This window comes from Molothrus ater, chromosome 6 (genome assembly GCF_012460135.2).
Source record: "Molothrus ater isolate BHLD 08-10-18 breed brown headed cowbird chromosome 6, BPBGC_Mater_1.1, whole genome shotgun sequence".
In the NCBI taxonomy this organism is placed as follows: domain Eukaryota; kingdom Metazoa; phylum Chordata; class Aves; order Passeriformes; family Icteridae; genus Molothrus; species Molothrus ater.
The window spans coordinates 56223970-56246973 of record NC_050483.2 but is presented as its reverse complement, the minus strand read 5'-3'; the positions used below and the strand labels follow the sequence as shown (position 1 = coordinate 56246973).

Genomic DNA, 23004 nt, shown 5'->3' with positions numbered 1-23004 from the left:
TAAATGCTTTATATTTTAAATGCTTTAAATTCCAAGTCAGGGACTTGGAATGTTAAGGGAAGCCCTGAGGGAGACGAAATATCAAGCAGGGAAGAGAAAAGACAGCAAAACTTCAAGAAAAAATTATGCACAAACTTGGCTTTGCCATTTACCACATACATATCGCATCCACATAAATGTAAATCCATTGTTCATCATTTCACAATCAGAACAGCTTAAAATACCATGACACGCCACCAGCACTGCACAAACATTTGTGTCTGGCTATTTATACATGACCTCAAAAATGCACATAAAAAATTCACTGGGAAAAGGTAAAAAATAGAAGCATTTTATTAACTTTTCAAATGTAAACTTTAAATGTGAGGTTTGGATATGTCTCATATGTCTCTTCTGGAGATTACAGGGATATTCAATTAGGAATATGCACTTTCTCTATTTAACAAGTTCAAGGCAGAATACAGTGATCTGTGAACTATTAATTTCTATTTAAAAAGTCCTTGCACTTTTCCTTCTCCTAATTGTCTCTAAAACTGCAGAAGCTTTAAGACAGAAGTCAGAACTGTTCTTTATTTTTCTAAACCAGCAATTTCAAGTGAGCCTGGTAACAGCATTGTGACAGCTCTGCCCCAGCATTTCTAGTAATTGCTGGAGGCCACATTGCATGCAGGTGATTTATTTTGGGTCACTGCACACACACAGCAAGAACCAGGGAAAAAGAACAGCTCTCCTCCAGGAAGGTGTTCATTCACTTCCAGTCCTGGGCAGGTACTCACAGGTACCAGCATGTACTCAGTCATGGTCCTCTTCCCCTGGAAAAATATTTCCCTGTGGTCCAGAAGGACAAATATGGGCCAGTACCCAACCTTTGTCATCCTGCCTCACAGCTAGTACAAGAGTGATGGAAAAGTGCTCAGCAAAAACAAAACCACCACAGACAAACTGCTGGGTGCAGCCCAAGTCACTCTCATTTGTCAAATCCCAGTGTTGTCACTACTCCAGCTCCATGCAGTAGTGACAGGGCCATGGGGATGTCCAGCAGGGAGAAGTGAAAAGCCCTGTACCTAAGGAGGTACAACCCCATGGACAATATATGCTGAGAAGTGGTTTGGCAGAAAATGGTGTGGGAATTCCCAGAGGACTGAGCTGAATGTGTCCATGGTGGAAATCCTTGGCTGAGTGAGACACAGAACTGCCAGCAGATCCAGGAGGGTGATCCCTCCCATCTCCTCCTCACTGCTCAGGCCAGTTCCTGCAGTGAGGAGGATTTGGAGAAGAGTCAGAGGCTGCCAATGACAGGAGATGCTTCATGCACTCTCTAGAAACCCTCTGTCATGGTGCTTTGCAGGCTGAGAGATCCCTCTCATAAAAATACAGGGTTTAAAATACCTCTCTTATAAAAGCAGAACTGGTAAGAAATCCCTTGTCACTGTTCTAGGTAAGAAAAGCATCTGTCCTGCAATAACCATAAATGCAGAATTCCTGGGGAAGTTAGGGAAGATGGAGCAATAAGCTGCACACCAGACAACAGCAACCCTTTTGCTGTAAAAATAAGAAGAAAGGAAAAACTATGATTTTTTTTCAATCCTTCTTTACCACCACATGAAATCATCAATGTCATGTGAAAGAAAGAAGCCACATATTTTAGCATTCAAGGTTACTCCTCTGCTCATCTGCTGTGACCTCTTCTTTTCACAGGACAAACCATTTCATCGTGTCCTTTCTCCACCAAGACCAAAGCTTTGCTTTGTGCCAGAGCAGACCTTCTGCAAAACCTTCCCAGCCTCATTTAGAGACTTCACATTTTCACATTTCTTTCAGCCCTGTGAAGCCCATGATTCTGGACACTGGAAGCACAGAATACACTAACATGACTTTTATCTCCAATTCAGCACCAAGTCCAGCATTATTTTACCTGCTCCAATCTACCCATCTGCAATAGTGTGAAAAAAAGTACCAAGTTCTTTTGTTTCCTATTTACAACCCCAGAGAAATAAAAACACAGCAACAGAAAGATGCTGGGTTATGAGTGGGAAGGTGAAAATGCACACAGGCTGCCTTGTGTCTGAAATAATCTGCACAGGGTACATTTCTCTCTTTATTGACCTTGTTGTAGACTAGACAAGTTCAGAATTATATTTGAAACCAATGTGTATGTTTAAATAGACCAGGGAAAATTTGCATAGCTGCCTACTGCTGTCAATGTTTCTTCAAAAGATTCTCTCCTTTCTTTTCCTCTTTAGACAGACACTTGAAAAGAATGATAATTTTATCTCAAGTATTAGTGACCGTCTGTCCTCACAGATATTTTCAGTCTGGAAGGAGTAAAGGAGTGCACAAATAGCAGGTGCAAGAGGGGCAAAAACAAAAATGTACTTATGAGAAAATGCAACACTTTTGATGCTTTCTTCAGCTCAGCTGGATTGCATCTTTCTTCCACAGCACTGCCTGAAAAAAGCACCCTGAACTTGCACCACTGCACTCAGATTCTGGGGAATAAAAGCATCATCATCAGGTCACACACCAGATCAGGCCAGCAGCTGCTTCTCCTTACAAGCAGTTAAACTGGGTGTTTCACACAGAGACCACCTCAAATGGAAAATTCTGGAGTAGCTTATAAATAAAATTATTGTTTCCCCTGATTCTCTTTAATTACTTTCTTATCCAGGGACAAAAAAAGAAGCGTTTGTTCCCTGCTTTAAAAAAAGCCCCTCGTGATCTGCATTCACTCTCAGGATCCAAAACAATGATCTCTTAAACAGAAACCTAGCAAAATATTTGTCTGTTTCTATCCATTATTCAAAGTATAATTACTGCATTCTCAGTAAACTGGAGGTTTAACAGTTACAAGAACAGGACATGAAGAAGGCAAGCATGCTGATAGACATGGGCTAAACTACTCTCTGCCTTGGCCCAGCTGTAATGGTGCCCTCCCAAGCAGGAAACTTCCTTCTTCCTCCATGCATTTTAGACACAATTAAATATTTTACATCCACTATTCTCCATGCCTCTTGCCCTAAACCACACTGCCAAGTTGACAGCCCTCTGACTGTGGGTCTAACTGAGACAGAGATGACTTTGTGATGTCCTTCACACAACAGCTGAGCCAGAGGTTTCTCTGAAGAGAAATAAAAACAGGAATACCAAATTAATTTTTAAAAAAGGTATTTTTTCTAAACCTTAGATGCTGTGATACTGGTTGAAGCTGTTGATGTTGTGACAGGATTCCTGGGGGAGTGCAGGAGCACAGGGGGGAGGTAGGGAATAGTCAGGTGAAGCAGTCAGAGCACCCAAACACCTCCACAGAGCACAGAGGAGGAAAAGCTTTCCAGAAGGGTCTGATGAATTCAGTGATTTATGAATGTATAGATTCTTACACCCCTACAGAAACTACATGGCTCCTGAGGGGGAAATGGTATTTCAAGGTTAGAAGTTGATCCTTTTGTCCCTCCACCACCAGGAAGTCCAAAATATCCCACTCACAGCACATGCCTTTCCATCAGCTCCTCCTCCAATAAAATTATTATGCCCACACATCTCTCTCCCTGGGATCCGAAATCCATCCTTCTGTTTTACACTGGACAGCTGGGATGGGCACATCTGTGCAGCATCTCTGGGATGGGCACAGCTCTGGGGCAGCTGCTCTGCACAAGCCTCCCCTCCACAGCCGCACTCGCTGCTTTCTCTGTGTGCAAAATCCTTTCCAGACTCATTTAGAGGCTCCACATTTTCACATTTCTGCCAGCTGCACCCTTGCACTGCCACAGGGACCTCTCTGTGCCCTTCTGGTCACCAGCCTGCTCCCCAACAACACACCCTGCAGATGGGTCCAGCACACAAACACCCCCAGCAGCTCCAACACTGCTCCTCATCCCTGCTGCCTTCCCTGGGCAGGGAGAAACATCAGCCAGCTCCAAGACATTGATGCAGTGTATGGCAGAGCATAAAAAAACCAAAAAACAGACTAAAATCTTTCCAAAGAAAGTGCAGCAAGAGAGGCTTCCCCAAGCAGAAGTGATGCTGGAATGGATGAGACAGAATCATTGAATCGTTTAGGTTGGAAAAGACATCTGAGACTCTTTCCTGAAGGTTATGTGGAGACAAAACCTTGGAATCAGAAGGATATCCAAGCTCACAAAGCTCACAAAACAGAAAATATTTTCAAATATAACTAAATGCAAGTGATAAAACCTTTAGAACTCTCACCATAATTTAATTAGGAGTTGAAAATTTGCAGTCTCTCTGACTGGGTTTGTGCACAGTTTCAAATGCAGATCTAACCACCCAGCTAGCAGCCACACTGAAAAAAAATACTTAGTTCATAAACTACATTATGTTATTTTAAAGCTAAATTCATACATCAGAGTTTATGAAGAGTTTAAAATCTCAAGGTGAAATGTTAATGTCCTTTATGGTGCACTTGCTCTGAAAAACCTCGACATGACTAGCTGCCCCTAATAAAGCATTAATGCAACTCTACTGGGTTGCAATTAACCTTTTTGTCAGGGTTTGTCTGGTCTTAAATAATAATGACTTTTAAATCAGTATAACAGGGAACTATCCCCTACCTTAGATTACAGGGAATACACTTGGGTTAAGAATTATATTCAGTGTAAAAAAACAATTGCAGAGGGCAATTCCAGGAGTGCTTGTGTTGATTCCTGCCTGCAGGAGCACAGGGAACAGATCCCAGCCATGGGAAGATTGTTCTGATGTAATTGAGAAGCACAAAGCAGTTAACATGCAGAATGCTTAAATAATACATAATTTATGACTTACCCACAAGAGCAAAGAGCTAGCACTGCTCAGAGTTAGGAAGTGTGGAATTCAATTGGTAACACAGATCATCCTTTGGCATAAATAGTTAGCATGTATAAATCCTAACTATTTCTAGGCTCTCAAGCAGTAAAATCATGACAATGGCTGGCTGTTTGCTCTTTACTGCAGGCAAAGTATGTCTGAAAGAGTTCACTGTCTCTCTGAAAAACTTGATAATCCCAGTATTGGGTTTTTAGAGACACAGGGGAATAAACAAGATTTCTGAATAAACAGCTTAATAGTCAAACAATGTTCAATCATTCCCATGGTGCAGTAAAAATATTTCTGGACTTAGAGCCTATTAAAATGAAATTCAAAATATTGGGATAAATTTCTGGAATTAAAACTCTGTGTGTTCCACTGTCTGAAAATGCACAGCACTCCTGGGATAATTTTTACATCCAACCTCCCTTCTTGCTCAGTGTTGTCTTCCCAGTTACTATCCACCCACTGCAACTGCTGGGGAGCTCAGTATGGATGAAGAACTATTGGGTAATCTTGGGCATATCATTTTACCTCTCTGAGCTTCAGCTTCTCCTCCTTAAAATGAAGATAATGCTAATTATCTAATTTGCAAGCCATTTTGAGATCTACTGATAAGGAGAGCTAAGATTTATATAACTCTAGACTACACTAGGCATACATTTTAAAATTGCAAAATATTTTTTAATTTAATTCTCAAATAGCCTTAAATGTACAGTGCCCAACTTCTTACATTTCACTTTTCTGCAAATAAGGCAGAAATTTTATACACAAACACAGGGCCACTGGGGTATTAGTTTCCATAAGTGTAGAAAAACAGGTGCAATTTTGGGGAAGAAGAAGGGGGAAAAATACTAATTAGTGTAAATATCCGTTAACTGGCTTTTACTAGTTGCTCAGATAGCAAAGTGCTCATCCCATCACATCATCTCATTCTGGCTCTGCATTTGAATCACCCCAGAGACACAGAGTGGCCAAAGCCTCTTGCACAGCAATCTTCACCAAATTGACCCTTGTGTGACACTCTCAACAAGATATTGAGACCACACAGTTCAGTAAATTACAGGTTAAATGGGTGAAAAATTTATTTCTTGGCAAGCATCAAACGAGGAGCAGTGGGAAATAGTAAAAATTTATTACTGGGATCCTTCTGGACACCAGTGGCCAGGCATCCTATTCAGTGCTTATCTCCAGGGTATGAAAGTCCTTATAACATGACTGATAGAAGTGTCAAATGACAGGAGGATTAGAGGAATGTTAAACAGCACTGAGGACAGTCAGGATGCTGTGCTTGATGCCTGGGCACGTGCCATTAAAACACGTTTAAAATGGAAAACAGTCATCCAGAGAAAAGCAATGAAAATTTTAACTCCAGCACAGGAGGGGGAAATGTCCCAGGGAAAGAATAGGTCTGAAAAGGATCCAAAGGTCTGGGTAGATGAGCAATTCAGCATGTAATTGGCTTTGGCAAAAAGTCACCTGCTCCTTGGATACATAACAGTAAGAACTCGGCTTGGAGGCTGAGCAATGAGCAATAATGAGGAATTAGCTGGAAACCCACCTGGCCACAATAATTGCTGCAGAAACTCACTGGGGACCTGGGGGGATGAAATCCAGGCCACCACAGCTTCATCCCTACTGCTGCCAATGATCCGGATTAAAGGGGACCTAAAATATCCACGTATCTGCCATCACCAGACCTTCAAACTCAGTCTAGACAGAGGTTTAAGGAGCTGAACTCATTTACTTTATCAAATGGAGGCACAGTGATGAGCTGATTATATGTGTAAGTGCCTTAGTGGGACTTTCTTAATACAGTGGGAAAGGAGACATAAGAAGATGCCATTTCAAGAAGCTGAAGCCAGGCTAATTTGACACTTCTTTAATGCCAAAAGCCTAATGGAGAAGCACAAAACATAGTAAGTAATGTAGTGCATGCTCAGCCTCTTCTAAATCAATACTGGATGCCTCCCTGGAGGGGATGATTTAGTTACACACAAGTTCATGGGTTCAGCAGAGGAGCAACTTAGTGAAGTGGAATGGCCTGTGTTACATAGATCAGACTTTTAAACCCCACTACATTTATAGTTATTATTTTAGATTTGGCTAATGATGAGTGTTCAGTTTTCTACACACAAAGTGTATCCATCTACAAACAGCTTCTGCTTCAAAGATCAGCTTCCAGTTTAATTCAATCTCTCACAGGGCTAGATTTCATTTCAATGGGATTTCATTTTCATTGCACATTAAACTTCCAGAAATTTGCAGACAGTTAATGTGCATTGATAGGTTGCTGATGGAGCACACAAAGGGCTCCAAAGGCTGTAACAGATTCAGAGAAAAAGTATTTCATTTCTGTGAAAGAAACTAAACAGCCCTGAATATGGAAATGGAAATTCCCCCTTCTTCAACACAGTGGGTCTCCAGCAGCAGTAAAGCAAAAAAGGATACAGAGAGGGAAGAGGGAGTGGAAATAAGGCCTTGGAGCACCACTCCTGAAAGTGAGGAAGTAAATCTCTCTGGGACTATTCAGCCTGTGCAGTGTCTGCAGAAAGTGCCAGCAGCACACCACTGAAGACATTAACAGGGATGAATAACAGGGATGCTTGTCCTGCAGGAACAGGAAAAAAGCAACCTTGGAAGGTCTTCCAGGTAACTGGCAAGCTGTGCCTATCCCAAATGGATGGTTTAAAATACTACCTAAAATAGTATTTTATCTGAATACTATCTAACAGTCTAAATACTAAAAGATATTCCCTCTCAGCATCACTGCTCTGAGTTGTCTGCTCTTGGCACTGAAAACCCACCTGGTGTCCTGGCAAACGCCCATTCTTGCCACCCCTCCCAAACCAAAGCCCCTTCTGCTGCACTCTATACCCAGGGGAGAATGGAGAACTGGGGGTGATCTCCTTGCTGCCTGGAAGGGAGGGAGAATTCAGATCACAGCAGAAGGAAGCAGCATGAGAACAAGTGGGTCTCTATTGTGACCCTTGTTATCACAGCCATAGAAAAGAGCAATAAAAACATGTTAAGGATATCCAAATTGTAACCTATTAAATTACTGTGATGGATTACTGTCAAGGTGATGTACTCAACAGGGTACACTGTGCTTCAGCTAAAGGTAGAAACCTTATTTTCATGCTCTAATCTCTCCACCCACTTCTTCTATTATCAGGATGGATACCCCCTCAAGGAAAAAAAGGTTCCCATGTGCAACTAGTTATATATGCTTAATAACTTGCACTTATTAAAGATAAAAAAGGATCAGAATTATAGGCTTAGGAAGGATTAGCAAGCCATAAGTGCATATTTCTGCAACTACTACACTTTTTATAGCCCTGTCACACTCTGAGATAGAGTTGTATCATTATATAGAGTTATATAACCATGAAGAGTTATATCACTGGAAGCATTACAGCATTGTCCCAGACAGACTTGATTATCAGAGTCTGGCTCTAGCAAGTGAAAAGGGAAAAGAAAAAAAAAAGCAACTTCAGGATCCTGCTGTGCCATTTCCTGATCCCATCTGTTAACAGCACACCATTCTGAGTTGTAGGGGGCTCATTAACACAACTTTGCATCCTGATTCTACATCCCATGCTATTCACTAGAACTTCCCCATCACTACCGATGTGACAAGCCTGATGTCTCACTCCACAGAGGCTCCAGATAACAAGTGAGAATCCCAGCCAACAAAAAATTCAAAGTTTACATAGAGGCCACGTTTTTTCTTCACTGAGGATAACAAAGCGAATAAAATCATTGCACAACTAGGTGAAACTCCACTATTAACCAAAATTGCTGGTCTTTTTTTTTTTTCCCTATACTTAAACTTTTTGTTCCATAGACTCTACAGCCCTCCTGGCTTCAAATGGTGTTAACATTTTAAGTGGCCCCATTCACCCTTCCAATAGTTAGAGCCCAAAAAAATGGCTTAATTTTTTTCCTGACAAATAAACAGAAGATTATTACCACTGTGTGTCTTTGGAGGAATTGAAAGTCTTCAGATGTTTTTAAAAGGCCATTGGGTAAAGACAGAATAAAAGCTCAGCAAGCTGATAAAAGCATCCAACTGTGACCTGACAATGGTACAAACATTAAAAAAAAAAAAGATCCTTTGGGTTTTATTCGCCTAAAGAAAATACATAATAGGATCTTTCATATGCTTGTAATGGCCTTCCACCTCTGCTGAGCACAGAGACCTGGGGATCTGGCCCTCTGCTACCACAGGTGGGACCTGCTGCTTGTTTCTGAATCCACATCAGAAAAACACTCCCATTAGCAAAGAGGAGCAGAAGGAAAGGAGAGATCAGACAAGCATAGCACAGCTCCTTAACCAGAAAATAAAGCACTGGCCCAGTGACCACCAAGGGCAGCCATCACCTCCTGCCTCACCATGAATTCTCACACCTCTTCTTCTTCCACACTGCCCCCATATCCACGGCTCATCAACCACTGGCTCAGGAGCTGGGGCACTAAAGATCCAAACCCAAACCAATGGAGGGGGTTCTCTCTACCCTCCAGACCTCCAAGCTGCCAGTGGCACCTTTACCCAGGAGGGAACACATCAACCAGGAGGCTGATCCTTCCTTCAACCAGGAGGCCGATCCTTCCTTCCATCATCAGTTTTGCTGCTTCTGCTGGAGTTGCTGCGGGGTTTTGACACTTTTGACTGGTTAGACACTTTTTGAAGTAATTTTCCATTTACAAGGAATGGCTTTACAGCAGGTTTTGGTCACTGTTATATTGCCATACATCATAGGTCTCCCACGCATCACCCAGCAATAACAGACTGGAGCACAAGTAACAAGAAAAGTCAGTCCAATCTTCAGTCAACTGCCTGTACCCTCTCAGAAAACAAGGGTCTTGATCTCTGTCACTGTATTTTATGAGAGGAAGGTGGCTTTAAAATATCCCTTTTCTCAAGTCTTGCTTACAGTCCAGAAAGTTTCAACAGCTTTCTGGTCTGCAGCAAATTCACAGCCCCCTGGGTGAGCCCAGGAAAAGTTTTCATTACTCTTACTCCCTCTGGCAAGCAAAGCTCCCTCCTCCTCCCTTCTTCCTCCTCCTCCTCCTCCTCCTTTCAGCATTAACAGAGTAAATGGTGAGCACACAGGTAAGCAGAGACACACCATCTGTCACAGTGTCCCAGACCTCTCTGACTCCCTCTGCTCGCACGGGGCTTGTCCCCGTGAAGTCAACTGCATTTTTTGCGCTCAACAAACACATTTTTAAACCCACATCAGGAAAACAAAAAATCCCACCTCACCCTGCCAAAGTGCTTTGTAGTAAGACAACTGTTTCATTTGTGTGTCCTGTTTTCCAAACCCAACAAGCTGCTTGACACTTTTGGGCAGATCTGCATCCTCAGCACCACTCTCTGTCCCCCAAACCTGCTGTTCCCTGGCAAGGTCTCCACGAGATGCCAACCCCACCAGGTATTTCCAGGAGTGGGGACACACAGACACTCTGCAGTGTAGATACAACCAGTGGCATGATTTAAATACCTCACATGGCATGATATACTGAAGCTTCACAACAAAGCAACACACCTTTGAACAGTGCAGAACATTTTGGTATGGAGAGATTATTGCATAATGGCATCAATATTTTATTCCTGCTGAATTTTTTATCTCAAATTTACTGCTCCCATAAGTAACACACAGTAACTCATCTGCACCATAGTTACTTATGTATTATGTATTTCATGGTCCTGGCAGAATTTCTTAAGAAATATCCTTCTTTTAAAAAGGAAAAAAAAAATAGCCTTTTCAATGGCAAATCCCAGCACTCAACAGCAGCATCTTATTGAAACCCTTTCCCACAAGACACTAAAAATTCTCTGCTAAATTTTAACGTGAATATTTACCAATCTCATAATTCAAAAAGGAAGTGGCCTGGCAGCTTCTAAGCACATTGTAACATTATCTGCAGGGACAATGAATTATGTATCTCTCATAGCACCATGTCTGACACAAAACCACTATGATCCCAGTGCTGTGGGATCCCAGAGACCCACACAGCTGAGACACACAGGGTGATGCAACAGTGCTGTTTTCCCACCCTGTAGCAAAGTGCTGCAAATATTTGAATATGTTTTCCTTATATCAAGGATGCAAAAGACAAGCTTTAATTTATACAGAAGCAGAAGAAAAATTGGGTCAGTGGTTTGTGTTGATGAGGTTTCTTGGAGGAACAGATCAATGCACTTCAATGCTCTAACCAAAGCAGATTCTTAAGGCTCCAATTCTGTGCTTTAAAGAAATGTGGGAAATGTGGCTGCACTCCTTCTGCAATGTTCTGTTTGAGTTTTGGGGGTTTTAGAGTATAACTTTGACAGAAATAAGGGCTCTTTAGACATAGAGTCAAGCCTCTCTGGCTTCTGAGGGCAGTATTTTGTGATGTCCATCATTAATACCTGGCATTTTAATTAATGGTGCTCTCCAGTGCAGAGCAGCAGCACTCAAGTCATGCATTTCACTGCTACTGCTCTTTCCCATAGGAACATATATTCCTGTTCTGGATGCCATGTGGGTTCTGCTCCTCCTCAGCCACAAGATGGGGAGGGGAAGAGCTCAGCCCCTAGAGCACATCCCTGCCTCCCCTGGGAAGGCAGCAGAGTTTGAGAATCCCCCAGGCTGAGAATCCAAAGGAGGCAACATTCATCATTTCTGCATCTGAGAGCCACCTTCAGTATGTTCTCTCTGTCCTGCTGCAGCCCAACACTTCTCAGTGCAACTCAGTCCTGTGGGAAGTGGGGCAGAGCTGGGAAAAAGGGGAGATTTGGGAACTATTCCATGTGAGATTCATCTTGGTTCCCCCAGAAAGCATCAAATAGGGAACCTTACAAGAGGATTCTTGCAAAGACTGGCTTTTTCCTTGATGGGCTCACACTATGTATTACATACACTGCAGCAAGGAGCCAGTCCCATGCCTTCAGATACCTATAAAGTCCTTTTAATTAACTGACATTTACCCTAAAAAATTCTGATTCTTTCCAGGCAGAAGAATTCCACATTATGGAGCTGAAAGTGAAATACAGAACATTTGCAGGTTGCTAGCTAAATTGTAAAGGCAATAAAGTTTATGATGGCTGAGAAGGTATTCCTATATCAGGATCTTATAATTTTATGGATAATACTCTCTAGACAAAAAAAAAAAACCCTGTCATATTTAGTGTTAGCTCAGAGGGGAGCCTTTCATTTTGAGTCTGCCTTTATAAACTGATTTCTCAGTTATCCAAACACTTGCAATAAGTGCTATCTAGATATTAAGAAGCTGTTTGCATTCAAATGGCACCAACGTTTTATCCTAAAGAAGATGGCTTAGAGCACACCAGCTCCAAGTGAGATATCATACCTTCTTCAAGCATGAAGGGAAAAACATAGTAAAGAATTAATCATCAGCAGGCAACTTCCAAGAGATGTGGATAATGTCCTTCTTTATGCAAGCATGCATTGTTTCACCCAAAGCAATACACATGTAAACCTGACACAAGACACGTGTTTTGTAACTAAAGCAGAGGATGATGCTGTCAGATCCTCTGTACCTTTCCCCACAAATTTCTCCTGCAAGGCTGCAGGCCTGGCCAGGAGCTGTTCAGTGACAAGAGCATTCCAACAAAATCCTGCCCTGCAGCTGATAAGTAACAAGCACAATGCCCACTGCCATGCAGTCATCACTCCTCAGCAGTAATAAATTACTCAAGCAGGATGTCTCACATTTCACCTCCAAGAGGGAGAATGGGAAGAAATATCAGCATCTCATCACAAGGAGCTGGAATTATTTTTTTCCTGAAAAGATGACACCTGTCCCATAACAGAAAGATCTCCCAAAACAGAACAGCATTCAAACCACTCAAAACTGTGTAATTTTTAGGAAATGCCTGCTGTAGTGATGAAGAAGTGAATTACAAAGAAAAATGAAGGCTTGTGACTCTACAAAAATATTGGTAGGGAATTTCCACTCATGGTGATTTAACCTTTTTTTCCTAAATAATTTAGGAGAGTGGCATTGAAACTCTGACAGGTCACAAAACATTTCCTCAGTTCAAGACACAGATCACAGACATGACAGGTCTGAGCTCAAGCATTTACTTCTATCCTTCACAAAAATAAAAATGTATTTCATGTTTACCTTTTGTTGAATCATCTTCGATCGGTTGCTTGAATAAAGTGATATCCTTAAAAGTGCACAAGAACAAAACCACTTTTTCGTGCTCATTTCTTATAGGTGCAATTTGCATGTAGAACCAAACTGGGGTTCCTGGAGCAGAGAAAAAAGTGACATTGGAATGTGGTGTAGCACAAACTACCCCCAACCCATAACATTTACACATTATTAAAACACACACGTAGTTTAGCTGTGTACCTCAATATTTCTGCATTTTTCAGAGTTTTTAATTTTACTTCCTCCAAGGAAAACAACATATTCCCATTTTTACAGATTCATTAATCTAACTAGATGATAAACAGAGACAGAAGGCTATATAAAAATTTATTCTGAAATAAAATGCATTGCTTTTCCCCTCTTGCTCTTGTTTTTTCCCAGAATGTTGCACAAACTGAGGTCTGAAATGTAGAAAGGTGAGAAAAAGCCAGGTGAATGGCATCTTTGATTCCCTCTTTACATAATATGGAGCTATCAAATCCAAAAATGATGGAATATACTGTGAATTGCTCCAAATATTATATGACTACATTATTTAAGAGGACCTGAGTTGGACTCTCAATGTCCTATCAGGACAAATCAGATTTGATTTCTTTTTTTGTGTTTCAGGTCACACCTCCACCTCCTCACTGCCCTGCCCAGTGCAGCACTCTCCCAGCACAGTTATCTCTACCTAACTTCTGAAATAAAACCAAGTGTTTTTCAAATCCTACCACCCACCAAATAAACAGCTAAAAAGAGCCCTTGGTTTTAGAATGGCCAGCTTGGCTTTTGGTAAATCCCAGAGAGCTCCTGCAGGTGCTCAGGAGCTGCAGCTTCCAGGCTAACACACACATGGCAGTCCCCTACATATATGCAGAGGTGAAATCCCAGAACACTGGAGCAATTTTCTTGGAAAACCCTGTTTCCCTGCAGGGCTGGGAATGTCAGATGTCCTCCATCCAGCAGAGCTCTGTGTCCCTCCCTCCCAAATGAGCACCTACGCACGCTGCGCCATAAAAGCCTTCACAGCCAGATAATTACCTCTGGGATTTGATGTGCTTTCAGCCAGTTGACAGAATGGCTTTTCTCCTGAGCTGCCTGAGAGCTGACACACTGACACAAGCCTCTTGCCCACTGTTATCCCACAGGGGCACTCCTGGCCCCCCCAAATCTCCTCTGATGCACCAGGTCCGGGAGCTGTGCCAGGAGCTGCAGCACAGATCCCAGAGGGCAGAGAAAACCATTTGGGCTAGGATTACTGTGGGGAAGGTTAAAACCCACAAGGGTTTATTGAAATTCAACCCAGATTAAACCAGTAACTCACTACCAGTTAACTGGAGAAGTGGGAGAGATGTGGGACTGCTTTTTGTGATAATTCCAAAGCTATTATGCTGATTACTTGATCATCTTAATTCCCAGTTGCTAACCCAAGACAAAAGACTTTTCATAACTACTAAAACAGAGTGCTGCAGCTTTCTGGAGAAGTAATTTGCACTTATACCTGGGAATCCATTGGTACCCTTGGAGATAAAAGCAAGTGGGCAAAACACCCTGCACAAGGGTGCTGACAAAAATCCAAGACAGAGGCAAGGTGGGTATTGCTGTAGAAGCAGCAAAATGAGAAAAAGCAGTGAAGATGTTTCCTGTATTACCATATAGATATTCATATATAGAGATATAGAGAGAGGCATGCATATACATGTATATATATATATATATGTATATATATATATATATATATATATATATGTAGGCATGCCTAATGTGGTTGGTGAATAGTTGTGTGGGCATATGTAAGGACTATGTAATAAGGGAATGCAGCAAAGCAGAAGAGAGTTGCAGCAAGCTTTCAAGTCTTGAAGCTGGAATCTACAAGCTGGGTTAGAACACCAAGGGGAATGCTGAAGGCAGCAGTGAAACAGATGCTGCAAGAGAACATCAGCCCTTAAAGATCATCTCTAACACAGCAGAGAAGGATGGGAAAACAACCTGAAAACCTCAAAATCTCCCTCTGCCAGAAGCAAAAGGGAATGGGTAAAGGCAAAAAAAAGCCAAACAAACAAAAAAAAACCCAACATCAACAAAATAACCCCATATTGTAACACATTATCAAAAATTCACAGCACATCTGGACCTTCAGTTTGAAAATGTGGGTGGGAGGGTGCTCTGAAGGCATTGCAAGCCTCATGTAGGTGATAAACACAAGCCTTTCCACACCTACACTCTGCAGAAGTACATTCATACCAACAGATAGCTAATCCTTATTTCCTTCTCTGCTCCAATTTTCAGCTGGTGGATTAGCAGGCAGTGTCTTCCTAAGGAGCATCTTCCACAAGGCTCAGAGAATGACAAATGGAAGGAAACCCTGAGCACAGCAGCTGCTGAGCCCAGAGTGAGCCTGTTAGCATCAGTGAGGGGTTGAGGTTCTGGGCTTTGGGCAATGGAGAAGAAAGCTGACAACAGATGTTATGGATGGGAAGTGACTCAAACCCAGAGAGAAATACTGAGTAATTTTCCATAAAGTCCTTCTGTAATCCTGCATAATTTATGGAAAGTGTAGGCTTGGAGATCTGGGCAAAGGTGAAGATTTTATTAAGGTAACTGCAGCTCAATAAATCTCTGCAGCATCATCAAGCTCCAGCAGACAATCCACAACCCAAAGCAAAAAAGCATCTGCCTTGTTACAGGAAAGTCACCACGAGAAGACTTTTCTCTTTTTATACATAAATAAAATAGGAAGGAATAAAATTCAGGTCCATTCTAGAGCAAGAGCCAAGAGCAGCATTTACTAAGAGAGGCCAGGGTTGGAGCGAGCACAGGGTCTCTGGGATCCACTTTGGAAATCACATGGACACAGGGCACAGCAGTGCTGGGCACCACCACTGGCAAAGATACCCAACATGAGCCTGTCCCAGGAGATTCCCCTGATGTGAGGGGACATCCAGGTGACCTGGAATGCACAGGAAATGGGAAGAGAAGCAGAAGATCTGTGGAATAGACACATCCATATGCTTAGGAACCAAAGAGAGGTCATTTGGAGGGCTCCCCTGGGCACCTGCAGGAACAGCTGGACTTCAGAGCTGCTCTGCCTTCTCTCTTTAATTAATATGTTGGCTAAAATGCCTTGATGCAGGCAGAACTGAGAACTCTACAGGCATTTCCTGCTATTTTAGTGCCCACACAGGAAGATTGAATCTAGAAAAGGGAAAGCAGAGGTAAAGCATCAGAGGAGGTGTCCAGGACGCTCCCTTCAATGTCATGAAAGGTTTGGGTGAGTTTGCAGTGAAATGGGGCAGTCAGGCACAGGGAGCTCTTTCCTGAGGCACAGCATTCCCTTCCCCCAGCCCCAGCATGCAGGGAAAAGCTCTGGTAATCCCCTGTCAGCATCAAAGGCAAAGCTCTGTCAACCCCATGTGAGCATCAAAGCCCACCCAGGGGAAGCATGGCCTCAGATTCTGGGCTCCAGGCAGGTGAACCAGGGGGGAAGATCCCCAGCCCCACACAGCACCCGCACCCTGTACTGAGAGCCAAACTGAGAACATCTCCATCAGGATTGGTCTTGGGCTGCTCTTGGCCACCAATCCAGTCACCTGGACTAATTCTGTGCAGATAGAGGAACCAGCACCTTTAATCTGAATTTTGGCTTTCTATCTTGGAAGATGGCCTGTGCTAGTGAAGGAGGCTGCTCATTTCCACTGACAACAACAGGAATCACAACCACCAGATGAGCAGATCTGTTCACCATGCACAAGTCCAGCAGGAGGCCACAGAACAGCACGGGCTGTGCTCAGAATGTGCTCTAAATCAACAAGCTAGTACTGCCCAGGACAGAAAATGTGGCTGGAATGGCTCATGGTTAAGACAAAATGAAGAAAATCTCCAGTTCTGGCAACTTCCTGCAAACCCAATGCCACCAAGAAGAAGGAACAGAGGCCCTGAATCTCACTGAGCCATGGAAGTCCCTGTTTTTCTAACTAAGCCCTGGGCCATGTGCCAGCTTAGTGCTCTCCCCAGAGCTGGCACGTGTTGGTTTACACACACAAGAGGCATCTCAACACCACCAGGAGCAGCCACTCCACAACCAGGGCCTGGCTTCTCACTTCTGGAGACATGGGGGAGTTTCCTGAGGGATGTGGGGGAATCTCATTCAGCATTTCCTTTCACTTAACCCAGTCAGTTTCCCTTCAGGGAAACAATCCTCAAAACTAAATATATTTTTGAAAGAAGGAGTCAGACTAGAGACAGCAGGGAACAACTACTATTCTTGGCAATCTGAATGCTTGGCCTGAAAAGAGAAATCTCTTTCTGAGTTGTGGCAACCAAAATGCCTGTTTCTTCTCCAAATCTTGCCCCAAATTTACCCATATGTCAAAATGAAAATTTCTTTCAGTTTATTGCATGCTTTAAATATGCTTTATCACTCCCAGCACCACACACAAATGTATACATACTGTTTTTCTTGTAGAGGAGAATTTCAAAGCAGTTTGACTCATAGTTGTCAAAAGTCTGTCTGACTTTTTCAATGGTCTTCTTGTCTGTCAGTTCACCATACATAAAACTGAAAAAAGAAAAAAATTCTCTTTTTTTCTAGACAAGCAACAACATTGTTACAGTCACCCAAAATAGCAGAAGCATTAAAGATGCTATGAACTGTCATTTACCAAGGTTTAATTATGATTTACACTCCACTTAAATATTTAGAGTGTCACAAGGACACCTACAATAGTGAGTAACCATGACCACCTTCTTACTGGAAATAAATCCAACATAATGCTTCATTAAGTGCTTTACTGAGTATATCTTTAAGGATATAAGGTTAGAAAAAGCTGACAGTTTATGAAACCATTATCACCACAGCTGCAGGCCATGGCAGTATTCCTGTCAAAACAGACAAAATTGAACAAAACCTCTAAAATCTCCCAAATTTTGTTCAATCCTCCTGAAAATCCTTCTGGAGGAGGGATGTAAGCTACTACAGGTAAAGGCTGTTGGCTGAACCAATGGATGCAAATCTAATCGTGTCAAGATGCATCTGGGACAATAAGATATTTGGAATTCTTTTACTAAATACCAATCCAAATAGAGGTAGGATTTAAACAGTGAGGAGCAATGACTGCAATGTGTAGCTATGTCTGCACTACTATCAGACAACCAAATTCATCCTCATTTTCCTTACTGTATACCGCATTTCTTTAATAGTTCAGTGGAAAATACTAAAAAGCTTTTGGAGACTCATCTCTCTCCAGGCTGAGAATATAAAAATGTAATTTTAACTCTGCTATTTCTTGCCACTTAAGCATCTCATCTTTGCATTCTTTTCCAGGTCAGACCTCCAGCTGGTGTAAGCAAACCCAACCCCCTGACCTTGCTTTTGACAGCCTTTGTAAGGAAACAGCCAGGCTTTTATTGTCATTCTCCCCTGGATTAAAAATAAGTGAAAGCTGCTCTGTGCAAATTCCCAATTACAGGACTGAAAGAAAATGGAGCATCAGATAAAAGCTTCCAGACACTTGGATGAATATACTTTTAATTGATCAGACTTTTTTCCCCCCCATTCTCTTAGTTCACAAACAGTTTGAGCCTCAGATGAAACCTACAACAGAAAACCCCGAGAATATGAAAGGGAAAAGCTCTCAGTGCCTCTGTGGTTTCAGTGCAGCTTCTCTTATTGATCAACAGACCTCCAAAGGTTCAATAAACATTTATTTTATGTCTACTGCTCTGAAAGAAACAATAAAACAACACAGTGGTTAGAGGCTCAGCAAGCATTAAAGTACTCAATGAAGGCCAGACCATGAATCTTTTCCCTTCACAGCCAGCCCAGGGAAGCAATGGAGCTGCTCCCACAACAGGATGGTGCCTGGTTGTAGCATTCACATTCTCTGAAAAAATCCCTTCACCCAGGATGTTTCTCCTGGGAAGCTGAGAAGCCTCAGAGAAAAGGAAAACAATTCTTATCTCATTTGCTTCTCCTGTGTTTTGCTCACGTGGAATGTGTTTGGAGATTGTTTACCCACAGGTGATTGTTCCATTGGATTCTGCTGTGAGTTGTTTTCACTTTTTGGCCAGTCAGGGCCAAGCTGTGTTGAGACTCCAGAAAAAGTCACCAGTTTTAATTATTAGCTTTTTTTAGCATTTAATAAGTATCCTGTCTGTATTCTTTAGTATAGTATAGCATTCTTTAATATAATATTATAAAGTAATAAATTAGCCTTCTGAGAACATGGAGTCAGATTCATCATTCCTGCCTTTGTTGGGACATTCCCAGCAAACACAACACCTGGTCTGGGTGATGGAGGCACCAGAGTGGCTGCAACATCTGAGTGTCACTACAGCTTCCTCTCCACTGCTAACACAGGCACAGGCATTGATTAGATGGGGTATTGGGAAAAACATCACTGAAAGGGTGCTCAGGCACTGGAGCAGGCTGCCCAGGAATGCTGTGGGATCACCAACCCTGGAAGTGCTCAGAAAACACGAGGATGTGGCACTTGGGAACGTGGCTGCATGGTGAAGGTGGCAGTGCTGGGGTAGTGTCACCTTTGGGATGGCAAAGGAGGTGCCACCAGAGGAGCTGACAGCAGGGAATGGTTTTACCCAGGCACGAGGCTTCAGTAATGCCCTGATTGTCATTGACATGCACAGGTGTCTCGAGGACATGCAGAACACAGCCTGCTGCTGCTTTTCAAATGATCTGCCTTTTCCCATTTCACCTGATAATCTTTTATACCTTTATACAGGAGAGGACAACAAAAAGAGTTTCATTTTTTTTTTTAATCTATGCCTTTTTAATGCTCTGATGCATCTCTTTTTTGTTTTCTTGAGACTTAAAACAATGTTTCTCATAATCCTGAAGGAAAAAATAGCAAGAATTTGTTGAGTGCTTGATTTTCCATCATTTATAATACAGAAAGTCATCACTAATTAGTGTTAAAATGACAAATCCTACTTGATGATGAGAGGTGGACGATACCAGTTAGTGCTGCAGAACATGATCAATCAACTTTATGTTTTAAATTACAAGCAGCTTATTGCTGCTGTAAACCTGTAATGCTCAAATCTCATATTATATTCACACATAAAGAGACATTTTAAAGGCTTCTGGAACAATAAAAACATTTTTCAGAAGGCAATTTTTAACAGCACCAAAGGAACCTCAGAGCCTTTTACTGCATGAGTTATATAAGATTTTTGCTTATCACAAGTTTAATTTAATTTAGTCTGTCCTATTTTGTACACATGGAGGGACTCCTACTTCTTTAGTCAATCACTCTGTCTTTTTCTGCCTTTTCTTTTTTTTTTTTTTTTTGTTATTTTGTGCTTGTCAAATGCCTTGAGTGCAAGCTGTACAAGACATAAATATCAAACCCACTCTGCTACTGGGAATCTTACTACACAGAAAACACACTTATCAAAGAGAAGCAAGACTTGCTGAAGTACACAGAGAGAGAGGCACAATCTTAGATATTTTCTCCACCTCTAAAACAGACCAGTTGTCATTTAGGATGCCTGGGCTCCCACTTTCCTGTTAAAGCATCTCTTGGCACAGAAAAGCCTCATCTGAAGGTTCACATCGTGCTGCTCTGTCCTTTGCCAGGATGCAGAGCAGCAGCATCAGAGCAGGTCTGGGTTTGCAGGGCAGCAGCATACTGCAAAAATTCCTCCTTCCTTTGACTGGAGTTATCCAGGACAGAGGAAAAGTGAAGCACAGAAGGCATCCAACCCTACACCAAATTTACAGCTCTCTTCATCCAAAAGCAGACAGGGCATCAATTACAGGAGACAAACACCCACAGAGCAGGAACAGCAAATACAGATACACATCTGTACACATTTAGCTTCAAAACTCTGCAAGGTGAAGAGCAAACACCATTGGCACTGCAAGAACACAAAACTCAGGCCACAGAGGTGCCATCCCAGCACCAAATCCACCCTTCTTCAAGTCCAGCTGTACCCACCACACACAATCCCATTTCTTTGAGCACAGTGGGAATTTTGCCTTTAGCTTCACTGGAGCCAGGATTTCCCTTGCAGACTGGTTTTTAATCCCACTTGTCAGGCCAGTAAATCAAAACAAGGCAGGGCAGAGATGCTGACCAAGTGTTCCAGTGGGAACAGTGGCTGTGAAAATCTCATGTGCAAGGAAAGGCAAGCAGAGCAAAGCCTGAGGTGAATGCCAAGTGCCAAATGCCAGGGTGGGTCCATTAAAGGATGCCTGCTCTTCCTAAGGTATGATGAAATCACAGAGCTTAGCTGACAAGCAGCAATATTTAGAGAACACTGAAATAACCTGCAACATTAAACTGCATTTCAGTGTTTTACAACTGTTTATTCTTTCATGAAGACACACATGGTCATGTCTGGGGACAACTGGGCACAGTGATTTTCCTGGATGCTGGTTGACCTACACCTCCAGGCAGGGCTTTTTTTGGTTAAATGGATGTTAGAGGTGTCTCAGTCACACATGAACCCCATTCTTCCTGGACTGCCAGCTCATTTTCACCTGGCACAGCAGATGAAAAGTTCTTCCACCTAAAAATTCTCTGCATTTTAGCACTCACTTATACCAATTATTCTATATATCAGCCCAAGCTACACATGCAGTTTTGAGTGCCATGTGAGCTCAGAAAGAACAGATATCAACTCCCACCACCCAATATAGCCTGACTCCTATGTACAATGTGCTTTTTATATAGTGCCTGTGAAACTAAGGAGACTGGCACTCATACTGTGAGGGATTTCTAAGTGATTTTCCTGCCAGTGAGCATCCTGTTGCTGATTAAAAAGATGAGAGAAGTACAAATTCAAAGGAATTACCAGCCTGTCACAGGACTAGCTCACTGCCTGAGCTGGAACAAAACTCACTCACACCTACAATGCCTTCAGCTGATCCACCCCTCCCTGTAATCTGTATCAGGCAAGACCATCTAAGACTTAAAATCACAGAACCACGGAATTATTTAGGTTGGGAAAGACCTTTAAGATCATCAAATCCAACTGCTAACCCAACACTGCCACATCCATCACTAAACCATGTCCATGAGTGCCACACCAACACAGCACATGAACAGTCCCAATGCAGGGGATAGGGTGGGAAAGAGAATATAGTGAATTCTCACTGGACTATCAGGAGAAAAGTAGGGCTGAAAGATGATTTTGAAACACTTAAAGCCTGAGGCCAGTTGACCAAACATTGCAATATTTATAAATTGTCTTTTATCACACTCATGATCAGTAATAAAAACAACTTGGATCAGGAGCTAGATATACATTGTTTGTATCTGTATATTTAATTTGGTTGGATTTTTGGCATTGAAAAGCAGACCCTTCCAAAGGAGGTGGCACCACAGCACTCTTAGCCCAAAGCACTTGTCTTAGAGCAGTAAAACAAACCCTGCATCTAAATCAAATTTTATATATAATGTAACATAATCTGGACATAACATAGCAAAACTGGACTGGGAGCCTGACTCAGAAACTGCTGTAAATAATAGCCCCAGATATCAAAAAAACCTCCAATGGCATTCTGCTGAATGGTCTAAGGAGGCACCATTGGCCTTTAATACCAACCATCTCCACACCTCTCATCAGAGAGCAGCTCCAGCTGCTCTGGAAGGCTGCATGTTCCATGTTACCTACACTGAAAATCTGTCCAGCTCTCACTTAATCCAAAATCTGTCCAGCTCTTACAGCTCTGGAATGTCTCCCAACAAGTTAGAAACATCTCTCTGCTCATGTAACTCATAGAATCCCTGAATGGTCTGGGTTGGAAGGGACCCTACAGATCATCCTGTTCCAACCCCCTGCCATGGGCAGGGACATCTTCCACCAGACCAGTTTGCTCAAAGCCCCATCCAGCCTGTCCAAGAGCCAGACACAACAGTGCTGGTCATGCCTTGACTAGAGAGGGCTCCCCTCAAAATCCAGATATGGGTGTCTAGAATGAAGGTGAAAGAAAAAAAAAACAATCTTTACTACCAATTCCATTTTCCACAGTTATTCCTCCTCAATTTGTACAATTCATCTCAATGACCTGTTTGAATGTGCTCAAAA

General features: G+C 42.3%; 1 protein-coding gene across 1 annotated transcript in view; it reads right to left on the bottom strand.

Moving 5' to 3' along the window:
- Positions 1-23004, bottom strand: part of KCNH5 (potassium voltage-gated channel subfamily H member 5) — a 162335-nt gene that overhangs the window by 124591 nt on the left and 14740 nt on the right. The window contains exons 3-4 of the mRNA XM_036383946.1: positions 17403-17509; positions 12937-13065 (exon numbers count right to left, since the gene is read on the bottom strand). Of these exons, the coding sequence (XP_036239839.1) occupies positions 12937-13065; positions 17403-17509 (236 nt within the window). The remainder of the gene's footprint in view (positions 1-12936; positions 13066-17402; positions 17510-23004) is intronic.